This window comes from Mustelus asterias, unplaced genomic scaffold, assembly GCF_964213995.1.
Source record: "Mustelus asterias unplaced genomic scaffold, sMusAst1.hap1.1 HAP1_SCAFFOLD_42, whole genome shotgun sequence".
In the NCBI taxonomy this organism is placed as follows: Eukaryota; Metazoa; Chordata; class Chondrichthyes; order Carcharhiniformes; family Triakidae; genus Mustelus; species Mustelus asterias.
The window spans coordinates 1757491-1770279 of record NW_027590119.1 but is presented as its reverse complement, the minus strand read 5'-3'; the positions used below and the strand labels follow the sequence as shown (position 1 = coordinate 1770279).

The 12789-nt window shown below is 45.6% G+C and overlaps 3 protein-coding genes across 4 annotated transcripts in view; 2 read left to right on the top strand and 1 right to left on the bottom strand.

Moving 5' to 3' along the window:
• Positions 1-2192, top strand: part of LOC144482725 (uncharacterized) — a 65546-nt gene extending 63354 nt beyond the window's left edge. Inside the window, 1 exon segment of the mRNA XM_078201565.1 lies at positions 139-2192. Within this exon segment, the coding sequence (XP_078057691.1) occupies positions 139-355 (217 nt within the window). The 3' untranslated portion in view covers positions 356-2192.
• A 2202-nt stretch (positions 2193-4394) lies between these two features.
• LOC144482724 (uncharacterized) lies at positions 4395-6039 on the bottom strand. The gene is made up of 2 exons (XM_078201564.1): positions 6005-6039; positions 4395-5621 (listed from the first exon to the last, which is right to left on the bottom strand). The coding sequence occupies exon 2, from the start codon at positions 5211-5213 to the stop codon at positions 4395-4397; it is 819 nt and encodes a 272-aa protein (XP_078057690.1). The 5' UTR covers positions 5214-5621; positions 6005-6039.
• Positions 5789-11164, top strand: LOC144482790 (uncharacterized). 2 transcript variants are annotated; one of them, XM_078201653.1, is made up of 2 exons: positions 5789-5908; positions 9998-11164. In XM_078201653.1, the coding sequence occupies exon 2, from the start codon at positions 10118-10120 to the stop codon at positions 10925-10927; it is 810 nt and encodes a 269-aa protein (XP_078057779.1). In that variant the 5' UTR covers positions 5789-5908; positions 9998-10117; the 3' UTR covers positions 10928-11164. The 2 variants fall into 2 exon arrangements, with proteins under 2 accessions (XP_078057779.1, XP_078057778.1); XM_078201652.1 differs by having other exon boundaries at positions 5836-5939.
• The last annotated feature ends 1625 nt before the right edge of the window (positions 11165-12789 follow it).

Here is a 12789-nt window from a genome sequence, read left to right as displayed (position 1 = left end):
TCAGCGAGTTCACACTGGGGAGAGGCCGTTCATCTGCCCTGAGTGTGGGAAGCGTTTCCCTTATGCATCAAATCTGCAGAAACATCGACGATTGCACACTGGGGAGAGACCATTCACCTGCCCAAATTGTGGGAAAACATTCACTCAGTCATCCCACCTGCAGACACATCAGCGGGTTCACACCGGAGAGAGACCATTCACCTGCTCTCAGTGTGAGAAAGGATTCAGTAATTCATCCAACCTGCGGGCACACCAGCGAGTTCACACTGGGGAGAGACTGTTTACCTGCTCTGACTGTGGGAAAGGATTCACTCAGTCATCAAAGCTGCTGAGACACCGGCGAGTTCACAAGTGATGACAGGTGCTGAATTCTGCTGTTATTGCTGCTATTAATCACATCCAGGACTGAAGCATGTTCATTCTGACAGTTGGTGAAGTGAGAGGGTCGGAGGGTTTCTTTCTGCTGGACTGGCTGGTCTCACAACTTTACCTCCAGTGGGCTGATGCTCTTTGAGCGAGGGCACATTTCCACTGAAATGATCCACAAAAACTGATGAAGGATATTTATTTTATCCTGGACAGTAAATAGTGTTTTTCCTACCACTACAGGTAGATCTAAAATAAATACATTAGTCTCTGTTCCATTGAGTCTACAGCACAGGGCCAGGCCAGTCGGCTCAATTGGTCTGTGTCAGTATTTATGCTCCACATGAGCCTCCACCCACCCCTCTTCATCTCCCCCCATCAGCATATCCTTCTATTTCTTTCTCCCTCCCTCATCCAGCTTCCCCTTCAATGTATTCATGCTGTTCACCTCAACCACTCGCTGTGGTAGTGAGTTCCACATTCTCACCACTCGCTGGTAAAGAGGTTTCTCACTGAAATCCCTATTGGATTATTGAACCCCTTCATAACCTTAAAGACTTCCATCAGGTCACCCTTCAGTCTTCTCTTTTCTAGAGAAAAGCAGCCCATCATTCAAAATGTGTCAAATTTAGACTCAACCTTTAACAATGATTTTGATGCAGGGACTGAGTGTAATATATACAATATTGTGGAGAACAAGAAAAAATTGCATTTCTGTAGCACCTCTCACAACCACCGGGTGTCAGATGAACATGTGAATCAGGAGCCTGTTCTGCCATTCAACACGATCATGGCTGATCTAATTGAAACCTCAACTCCACATTCCCACCTCCCCCTGATAACCTTTCACCACCTTGTTTCTCTGGAATCTATCGAACTCTGCCTTTGTCCTGAAGCATTATACAGTGAATGAAGTTCTGTGAATTGTAGTGACTGTGCTAATGGAGGAAACTGCAGGCCTGGGTAATCAAATTTAGTTTTAAAATTCAATCATTTTCATACCATGTTCATTGCTATAAGTAACAAGGTCAAGGAAGCCATTTTAAACTCAAAACATGTGGCTTCTAACAGTCTGTTCACCTTCTGTCAGTTGTCTTTATTTGCTACAAATTGATTTTATATTAAAACCCAGTCATGAAACAGATTCAGTAATGAACCTTGATTAAGATATCGTTCGTGACTCAGTGTAATAGACAATTACATCATAAAGGCTAGATCTTTATTTTAAAATATTAACACTGAATCACCTGAAATGTTTCCAGAAACCGCAGAGCCAGCAGAAATTGTTTAAAGGAAGAAATTATTCTCTAATTTTGATAAGCTACAGGATATCATATTCTTCCAAAGTCCAGCTGAAGAATAAGGTTCAGTCTGGTCAGGATTAGTAAGGAAGAAAGCTGTTGTCTTTCTACAAACTGTCTTTTAAAAATAACAATTCCATTTCTACAAAGTCTCATCAAAAATGAAATCCATACATTTGGGTCCACGATGAATGCAGTTTTTATATGCTCTGCTCAGCATGATGTTGCTGTATACATTTCCGTGGCACACATTTTCTGAACTAGTCTATCTTGTAGTAGCCAAGTATATTAATTAAAGATTACTGTATTAATTAGCTGGCGATCAGCAATAGATGATTGGAGAAGTCGTGAGATTTAATTGAGTTACAATTAATAAATCAATCAAGAATCAGTCACTGTTTTTAAATTTATCTATTAGTGTCACATGTCGGCTTATCGTAAAAGCTGAGTTTTATTTGCTGTAAAAATTATAATCTGAATTGCTGTGTATGTGAAGAATGTGCAATGATGATAAATGTATTTTCAAGAGAGAACTTCAAGCTCTGATTTGTCTCAGAATTTGAAATTGTCTGAGTACCTGATTGTATAGAATCAGATAAAGGGTTAGTGTGAAACTGTGCAATTGTATTCCTGTCTAAGATAATGAGAGAAGGTGGTGTCAGTAATTGGGGATCCGGTTAAATTAATCTGGTCACCAAATTGACCAAGTGTCACGTCACAATCAGCCCAACTCTGATGTCAGGTAATGGTCACTTTGGGGATAAAAGGGGCAGATGGGGTACTTGGGTTGACATCTCATCCTAAAGGCAGCAGCTCTAATAATGCAGCACTCCCTCAGTGCTGGCACTTTGAATGTTGGCCTCAGGTCAATGGACTTGGATTGGAAAGAACAATCTTCAGATTCAGAGTGAAGATTTGATTTATTATCGTCACATGTATTAACATACAGTGAAAAGTATTGTTTCTTGCACGCTATACAAAGCATACCGTTTATAGAGAAGGAAACGAGAGAGTGCAGAATGTAGTGTTACAGTCATAGCTAGGATGTGGAGAAAGATTAACTTAATGCAAGGTAAGTCCATTCAAAAGTCTGATGGCAGCAGGGAAGAAGCTGTTCTTGAGTCGGTTGGTACGTGTCCTCAGACTTTTGTATCTTTTTCCCAACAGAAGAAGATGGAAGAGCGAATGTCCAGGTTGTGTGGGGTCCTTAATTATGCTGGTTGCTTTTCCAAGGCAGCGGGAAGTGTAGACAGAGTCAATGGATGGGAGGCTGGTTTGTGAGATGGACTGGGCTTTGTTCATGACCCTTGGTAGTTTCTTGTGGAAGACTGTGATCCACTGCGCCGTGGCTGATACAACAGACAATACAAAGTTAGAAAGGGAAAGTTATTCTTTGCCTCCAGTGCCTCAATGGAAAAATAACAACCTCATACAAAAACAGGTATTGAATGCACAAATGTTGAAGAGTTTGTTGAAAGCTACAAGTTTCAGGTTCCCACTTGACCCTGGGGCACCTTTCTGTCTCTATTGCTTGTGTCAATGCCAGCCAGGCAACGGAGCTAAGAGCTGAATTTAGCTGAGAATAATGGGGCCTGTGCCCCAGTTGGGAAACTGCCCTGGACGTCGCACTGATAGAGAGACAGGAAGGTGCTGGAAGACTGACTGGGAAATGGGCCTCCAGCCAATCGGGGCAGGAGACTGGGCGATTGGGGCAGGTGGTGACGGAACCCCTGGGGTTCAGTCCATGTGCCCAAAGTGTGGAGTCACAGTAACAGGTGCAGAGGAGCTGAAGAGAAACCATTTGGACCCAGAGCATTGTGAACATCCTTTTAATCTATAGAATTGGGATTCGGGGTGTCCATTAGCCCTTTATTCTCTTTTCCCAAACTCTGAAATGATTCCCAGTAATAGCCCTTATTGGTGACAGTGGTTAGATTTTATTCAGTATCAATAAGAGCTGACACAGTCTGATGTCTGAGCAGTCGTATCAAAGTGCAGCAGCATTACCATTACACTCTGGGTAGAAGCAGCATCTCCACGGAAATGCTCCCTGGTTGCCTCCCACAGTGCAAAGATGTACAGGTTAGACAGATTGACCAATGCTAAATTGCCCCATAGATGTCCCAAGATGTTATGGTTAGGGGGATTAGTGGGGTAAATGCGTGGGGTAATGGGGCTAGCGTGGGAGGGGTGTGTCTGGGGAAGGGGCGTTTAAGAGATCCGTAGATAGGTTCATGGACGAAAAGAAATTGGTTTAGGTTGGAGGGTCACAGTTTTTTTTTTAACTGGTCGGTGCAACATCGTGGGCCGAAGGGCCTGTTCTGCGCTGTAATGTTCTATGTTCTATGTTCTAAGATGCTCTGACAGAGAGTCGGTACAGACTCGATGGGCCAAATGGCCTCCTTCTGCATTGTAGGGATTCTATGATTACCATAATTACCACAATCAGTTCCAGACAGGAAACTTAAACCTGCTGTTTCACTCTCACTCAGGAACAGATCCCAGTTTTACAACAATCTCTGATTTGACAGCATGTTTCCAGCATTCACTGTTGTTCTTCCTGACTCTAAACACAGTTGTAAAGGAGCCTCTGTTCCGTGCCGAGGAGCTCTGAACCATGGAAGAGAGCAGCTGGGACACATTCCTTACACACCTCAGGTTTAATCCACACATTTAGTCCTCAATGTGATCAACAGCAGCAATAACAGAGAACTCCAACCTCTGCACTCACTTGTGAATTTGCTGGTGTGTCAGCAGGTTAGAAGATTGAGTGAATCCCTTCCCACACTCAGAGCAGGTGAATGGTCTCTCCACAGTGTGAGTGCGCTGGTGTTTCAATAGATGAGATGAACAAGTAAATCTTTTCCCACACTCGGAGCAGGTGAACGGCCTCTCTCCGCTGTGAACTCGCCGGTGTGTCAGCAGTGCGGCTGATCGAGTGAATCCCTTCCCACACTCAGAGCAGGCGAATGGCCTCTCTCCAGTGTGAGTGCGTCGATGTCTCAGCAGATTATCACTGTTTTTAAAGCTCTCCTCACAGTCAGGACATTTAAAAGTTCTTGCATCAGAGTGAGTGCGCTGGTGTCTCGACAGGTTGGATGAATTAATGAACCCCTTCCCACACATGGAGCAGGTGAATGGCCTCTCCCCAGTGTGAGTGCGCTGGTGTACAGTGAATTCAGATGATTTCCTGAACCCAGTCCCGCAGTGAGAGCACCTAAATGGCCTCTGGTCAGTGTGAACACGTTGATGGGACATCAGGTCCCCAGAACTTTTATAGCCCTTCCCGCAGTCTGGACATTTAAAAGGTCTCAGGTCAGTGTGAACTCGCTGGTGTTGCAGCAGGTTGGATGACTCTCTGAATCCCTTCCCACACATGGAGCAGGTGAATGGCCTCTCCCCAGTGTGAGTGCGCTGATGGATTTCCAGCTGGGATGGCCATTTGAATCCCTTCCCACAATCCTCACATTTCCATGGTTTCTCCATGGTGCCGGTATCCTTGTGTCTCTCCAGGTTGATGATCAGTTGACTACACACACTGCACATGTACGGTTCCTCCCTGCTGTGAATGGTGTGATGTTTTTTCAGGCTGTGTAACTGGTTCAAGCTCTTTCCACAGTCAGTTCACTGGAACACCTTCACTCGGGTGTGTGTGTGTCTCGGTGCTTTTCCAATCACACTGATGTCTGAAATCTTTTCCCACAGACAGAACAAATAAACATTTCTCCTTCCACATTGATATTCAGGTCCTGATGAATCGAATGACTGTCAGATCTCAATGTGATGTTTGATTTAAGTTTCCCACCTGTCAATCCTCCCATCCTAATCCCCTGTAAAAGGAGTTTACAGAAGTTATCAGTGTAAATACAGGATAGAAATTCAAAACAGACAATTCTAGTTTGGATGGAACATTCTTTCCTTTCTTATTCCCTCCAATCATATGGTCCAAACGAACTGAAAGACAAAAATCAACAACCAAGCATCAACAAAACCAAAGGGAACCTTCCTCACTGAACCAGAAAGTTCTGACCAGTGTCTCTGAACCTTTTATGTGGCCTCGGGCACTAGGACCCAGTTAAAAACAGAAATCCTGAATCCCATCCACTCTCTGTTGTGTCACAATGCGCGTCACCAAGACGCCAGCGCATGCGCTCTGCCCTCCGCTGAACTAAGATGGCGGCTGGTAACCGGGGTCTTCGCCCCGGGAGGACAAACCGGAGCTGCAAACGCGGAACCTGCAGGTCCGTATTCGCGGTTTGAGGCTTTCAGCAGGTATTTAGAAACCCTCCCCGTTCACCCGCCGACTCCATCGGCCCTGCGCGTTTCCACATCTTTACCGGCTGCGGATCAGACAAAAGGATCCTCTCTCCCCTTCGCCATCACTGACATCGCGCATGCTCCCTACCATGTTCGGTACTGCGCCTGCGCACTGTTCCCCTATGGTGTGGATAGGGGATAAAGAACAAAGAACAGTACAGCACAGGAACAGGCCCTTCGGCCCACAAGCCTGCGCCCATCACGTTATCCTATCTAAACCAACCGCTTATATCCCTCTATACACCGTCTGTTCATGTTTCTATCCAGATAAGTTTTAAATGTTGCTAATGTATCTGCCTCGACCACCTCACTTGGCAGTGCATTCCAGGCCCCACCACCCACTGTGTAAAAAAACTTCCCCCCGTGTCTCCACTGAACTTTCCCCCCCCCCCCTTACTTTGAATTGTGCCCCCTTGTGATTGTCATTTCTGCCAGGAAGAAAGCTTCCAACTGTTACCTTACCTACGCCCCTCATAATTTTATAAACTTCTATCAGGTTGCCCCATGGCCTCCATCTTTCCAGTTTATTCAATCTTTCCTCATAGCTAATACCCTCCATACCATGCAACATCCTGGTAAACATTTTCTGTACTCCCTCCAAAGCTACCACGTCCTTCTGGTAGAATGCCGACCAGAATTGGACACAGTATTCCAAATGTGACCTAACCAATATTTTATATGACTGTAACATAATTTGCCAACTTTTAAACTCAACATTCACCACCGTGGGGAATGTTGGTTAAAATCACCACCTTTGAAAGTCCCAAATAGTTAAGTCACTGTTTTTGCTTTGATGTGAAAATTAAGGTGGCACGGTGGTTAGCACTGCTGCGTCACAGCGCCAGGGACCCGGATTCGATTCCCAGCCTTGTGGAGTCTGTGTCGAGTTTGCACATTCTCTCCGTGTCTGCGTGGGTTTCCTCTGGGTGCTCTGGTTTCCTCCCACAGTCCGAAAGACGTGCTGGTTAGGTGCATTGGCCATGCTAAATGCTCCCTCAGTAAACCCGAACAGGTGCCGGAGTGTGGCGACTATGGAGTTTTCACAGTAACTTCATTGCAATGTGAATGTAAGCCTACTTATGATGCTAATAAATAAATAGACTGTGTCCTTTCACTAACAAGACCAGCAGCAAACATTCCCCATCCCCAGGTACCTGTGGGCAAGATGATGTTTGACCTTCTTGAACCGTTGCAGTCCATGTGGTGAAGGTGCTCCCACAATTCGTTCAGTAAGAGTTACAGGTTATTCACCCAGTAATGATGAAGGAACGCTGATACATGTCAATAATAACAATCTGTATTTATATGTCTTCCATGTCATAGACTTTCCCACGGCATTTCAAAGAAGTGTTATACACTAAGTGCCTTTGCAGGTCAGTGAGGTCGGGGGTGATGAGTGAACAAGACTTGGTGTGAGGAAGCACATGGCCAGCAGAGATTTGGATGACTTTAAGACTTCAGGGCGATTGAATGTAGGAGGCCGGGAATGCATTCGGATAGTTAAGTCTGGAGTTATTGAAGGAATGGATGAGAGTTCCAGCTGCAGATGAGCAGAATCAAGGAAAGAGACAGATGATGTTACTGAGATGGAAATTGGCAGTCTTGGTGATGATGCAGATATGAGGTCAGGAGCTCAGTTTAGAGTGAAAGCTGTTATTGAGGCTGGGAACAGTCCGGTTCAGTCTCAGACAGTTATCAGGGAGAAGGATGGAGTCAGTAGTTTGGGAGTGGAGTTTGTAGCGGGGACTGAAGAGAAACAATGGTTTTCTTCTTCCCAGTAGTTAAATGGAGCACATTGCTGTTCATTCAGTACTGGATATCCGACAGGGCAGGACGGTGCGAGTTGGAGGGGAATTTGGAGATTATGGTGTTCGCATACACCTGGTCCTCCTTGGTGCGGAAGTTGAAGGTTTGGAGAATTTTGTCAGAGTTCTAGAATTCAAAGTAGAAAATCACCTCCTTTGTTCCTGCATCTTTCACCTCTCTCCCCTCCCATAGAGGCCAGAGTCTTGTGTAGGCCCAGACTGGGTGGTAAGTCCCCTTCCCTGAAGGACATTAGTGAACCAGTTGGGTTTTTGTGACAATCCAGGAGCTTCCATGGTTACTTTTTCCTCAGGTCGGCCCCACAGATGACCAGATTCATTCAGCTCAATTTCATAACCTGCCTTTGTGTTTTTGTGGGCACTCTCTCACTCCCTTTTCTCTGTTTTAAATTAATTTCATGGGATATTGAAAGAGGAGGATATGTAGTCAGGAAACTCAAACCAAACATTCACATCAGGATCTGATGGAGTGTCCAAATTATGGGATTTTGAACATTGAAGGAAAAAGCACTGTTCACAGTGGGGAAAAACCGTACATATGTTCTATGTGTGGATGAGGCTTCAACCAATCATCTAACCTATCGAGACACTATCACACCGGGGAAAACTGTGGAAACATGAGGACTGTGAGAAGGCCTTCAGTTACCCATCTAAACTGGAGACTCAGAGAGGCTGTGAACCGGCTCTGAGTGTGGGTTGGGATTCAATGAGTCAAACAATCTGTTGAAACACCAGCAGGTTCACTCCGGGGAGAGGTCATTCACCTGCTCTGTATATGGGAAACGATTCACTCAGTCATCATTATCCGTGACACAACAGCGAGTTCACACTGACGAGAGACCTTTTAAATGCCCAGACTGTGGGAAGTGCTATAAAAGTTCCCAAGAACTGACATCCCATCAATATGTTCACACTGAAGAGAGGCTGGAATTAGGGGAGAGCATCGATGATGGAGAATTGTGTGACTGAAGGATATTACAGAGGGAGGAGTGGTCGCAGTCATGGAGAAATTTGGAAACAAGAACGGGAGTTTTAAAATGTTAGTGGTTCTTAAACAGGAACCTTTATAGGTCAGTGAGCACAGGGGTGATGGGTGAACAAGTCTTGAATAATTACACAGACAGCAGAGTTTTGGATGACCTCAGGATTGCAGGGAGGCTGAATGTGGGAGGCCAGCAAAGAGTGCTCTGGGAGAGTTAAGTCCAGAGGTAACAAAGGAATGGATGAGAGTTTCTGAACAAGATGATTTGAGACTCGGGCGATGTTACTGAGGTGGAAATAGGCATTCTGGGTGATGATGAGGATATGTGGCTGGAAGCTCAGTTTGGGATGAGCCAGGACACTGAGGTTGTGAGAAGTCTGGTTCAGCCTCAGACAGTTGCCACGGAGAGAGAGTGGAGTCTGTTGTGAGGACTGAAGACAACGGCTTTGTTCTTAATATTCAATTGGGGGAAGTTTCTGTTCATCCAGTACTGGATGTCAGACATGTCAGGATGGTGTGTGAGTTGAAAAGGAACTTGGAGATGATGGTGTTCCCATACGCCTGCTTCATTGCTCCATCGAGGTGGTGGAGGTTGTGGGAGTTTGAAATATTTGAAATTCCTTTTTTCCTGTGCTGCCCAATTCTGTCTCACCCTCTCCTACTTCTGTCTCACTGCCTCTTCCCCCTCGATCTCTTCTCCCAGATTGTCCAGAGTCTTGTGTCGCCCCTGACCAGGGAGCAGGTTTCCTTCCCTGAAGGACATTAGTGAATCAGTTGAGTTTTTTTAAAGTTAAAAATTTATTAGTCACAAGTAGGCTTACATTAACACATCAATGAAGTTGCTGTGAAATTCCCCTAGTTGCCACAATCCAGCACCTGTTTGGGTCAATGCACCTAACCAGCATGTCTTTCAGACTGTGGGAGGAAACCGGAACACCCGGAGGAAACCCACACAAACTCCGGGAGAACGTGCAAACTCCACACAGACAGTGACCCAAGCCGCGAATTGAACCTGGGTCCCTGGCACTGTGAGGTAGCAGTGCTGATCACTGTGCCACCGTGCCGCCCAATGACAATCCGGCAGTTTCCATGGTCACTTTTTCCTACTGCCGGCCCCACAAATGACCAGATCCATTCAGCTCAATTTCACAACCTGCCTTTGAGTTTCTGTGGGTTCTCTCTCACTGCCTTTTTTCCATTTAAATCAGTTTCACAGGGTTTTAGAAGAGGAGGATTTTCAGTCGGGAATTACAAAGCGAACATCACATCAGGATCTGATGGAGTCGCCCAATTTATTGTAACCATTGTATCATTATTGGATTTTGAACATGGAAGAAAAAAGCATCGATTGCAGTGGGGAGAATCTGTACACGTGTTCTGTGTATGAATCATCTGACCCCACGAACCACAAGTGCAGTCACACTGAAGAGAAGCCGTTGAAATGTGGGGACTGCGAGGAAGGATTCTATTCCCCATCTGAACTGGAAATTCACCAGCGAGTTCATGCTGGGGAGAGGCCGTTCACCTGCTCTGTGTGTGGGAAAGGATTCACTCAGTCGTTCAACCTGCTGAGACACCGGCAAGTTCACACTGGAGAGAGACCATTCACCTGCTCCAAATGTGGGAAGGGATTCACTCAGTCCTCCAATCTGCTGGTACACCAGAGAGTTCACACCGGGGAGAGGCCATTCACCTGCTCCCTGTGTGGGAAGGGATTCATTCACACAAGCAACCTGCTATCACACCAGCGAGTTCACACTGACAAGAGACCTTTTAAATGTCCTGCATGTGGGAAGTGCTTTAAAAGTTCCCGGGAACTGACACGCCATCAGCAAGTTCACACTGAGGAAAGACCTTTTTACTGTGCAGAATGTGGAAAGGGCTATAAAAGCTCCTGGGAACTGACGTACCACCAACGTGTTCACACTGAGGAGAGACCGTTCAGGTGCTCTCACTGCGGGACTGGGTTCAGGCAATCATCTCAACTCACTGAACACCAGCGAATTCACACTGGGAAAAGGCCATTCACCTGCACGGAGTGTGGGAAGGGATTTAGTCGGTCATCCCAACTCATGGTGCACCAGCGGGTTCACTCTGGAGAGAGACCTTTCAAGTGCCCAGACTGGGAATTACTATAAAAGTTCTGGAGAACTGAAATCCCATCAGCATGTTCACACTGACAAGAGACCGTTCAGATGCTCTCACTGTGCAATTGGATTCAGACAATCATCCCATCTCACTGAACACCAGCGAATTCACACTGGGGAGAGACCGTTCACCTGCTCCAAGTGTGGGAAGGGATTCACTCGGAAATCCAACCTGCTGACGCATCAGCGAATTCATAAGTGAAGGCAGGAGTTAGAGTTTGCTGTTAATCACACCCAGGACTGAACAACATTCATTAGGGTCCGATTCTGCTGGTGTTCATAAACTGCAGCTCGGTAATAGGTGTTAATGTTCTGGATAAAATTAAACTGAATCAGTTTTGTGTCAAACAATATGTGGCAAATGTTTTTAATATTAACACAAGTTAGTTGCTTTTGAAGTGAGCTTTCTCTGGACCAAGATTTACTCTGGCTACTTGTTTCCTGTTGTTTCCTTTTTTTTACACTGCTTGGATAGGTATGATCCCATTCAATAAGAACAATATGCAACGAGAGAGTTCGGGGAGTCCATTCAGCCCTCATCATTTGACTGTCAAGTTGACTTGGACGAAATGCATCATCTGTAAGGCTGTATTTATATCACATTCATAGCCCGTCCACCAAGTCACAGCTCATACTGAGCCAGAGGATCTACCATTTTACAGCCATAGGGGTGTCACACCATGCCAAATATATGAACATTTCCATTAGTGGATGGAAATGATGGCAGTCTGGGGGCCCAATTGGAGACACAAGCACAGAAATATAGGGGAATTGACCATGTTAATGTGGGGATTTGTCACAAACCTTCGTCTTCATCAATGACATGTTGAAGGCTCCAGAGGAGATGCCGTAGCTTCTCCGCTCCGGGGAAGTACTGGACGACAAAGGGTATTCTGTCCACCATGTCCCGTGTTTGTCTTCTGAGGAGGTCGGTGCGGTTTATCGCTGTGGCACGTCGGAACTGTCGATCGATGAGTTGAGCGCCATATCCTGTTCTTTATGAGGGCATCTTTCAGCGCGTGGAGGTGTCTGTTGCGATCATCTGAGCAGATCCTGTGTATACGGAGGGCTTGTCCATAGGGGGTGGCTTCTTTAACGTGTTTAGGGTGGAAGCTGGAGAAGTGGAGCATCGTGAGGTTATCCATGGGCTTGCGGTATAGTGAGGTGCTGAGGTGACCATCCTTAATGGAGATGTGTGTGTCCAAGAATGCAACTGATTCCGGAGAGTAGTCCATGGTGAGTCTGATGGTGGGGTGGAACTTGTTGATGTCATCATATAGTTGTCTCAGTGATTGTTCACCATGAGTCCAAAGGAAGAAAATGTCATCAATGTATCTAGTGTATAGCATCGGTTGAAGGTCCTGTGCGGTGAAGATGTCTTGTTTGAACCTGTGCATGAAGATGTTGGCATATTGAGGTGCGAATTTGGTCCCTATAGCTGTTCCGTGTGTCTGGATGAAGAACTGGTTGTTGAAGGTGAAGACATTGTGGTCCAGGATGAAGCGGATGAGTTGTAAAATTGCATCTGGAAACTGGCAGTTGTCGGCGCTGAGCACTGAAACGGCCTGAGTGGCCTGCTCATAGTTCATTTGTTCATATATTCTTATGTCTCTTTTCCTGGAAATCTCTCTCTCTCTCTTGGGAATGTGCATCACACAACTTTTCCATTCGCACTGATGATTGAAATCTTTTTGAACAGGGCATCAGTGTTCCTCTGACATTTGATCGCTGATGATAGTCGTGTCCAAATGAATCAAGATGTTTCTGACTGAAAATCCTTCCATTCTAATCCCTTGTAAATAAAAACATCTATCAAAGCAATGAATGTAAGCACAGGATAGAAATTTGAAACT

What these genes read in the sequence shown, in the direction of transcription:
- LOC144482790 (XM_078201653.1), top strand. Translation starts at nt 10,118, where the DNA reads ATGGAAGAAAAAAGCATCGATTGCAGTGGGGAGAATCTGTACACGTGT.
- LOC144482724 (XM_078201564.1), bottom strand. Translation starts at nt 5,213, where the DNA reads ATGTGCAGTGTGTGTAGTCAACTGATCATCAACCTGGAGAGACACAAG.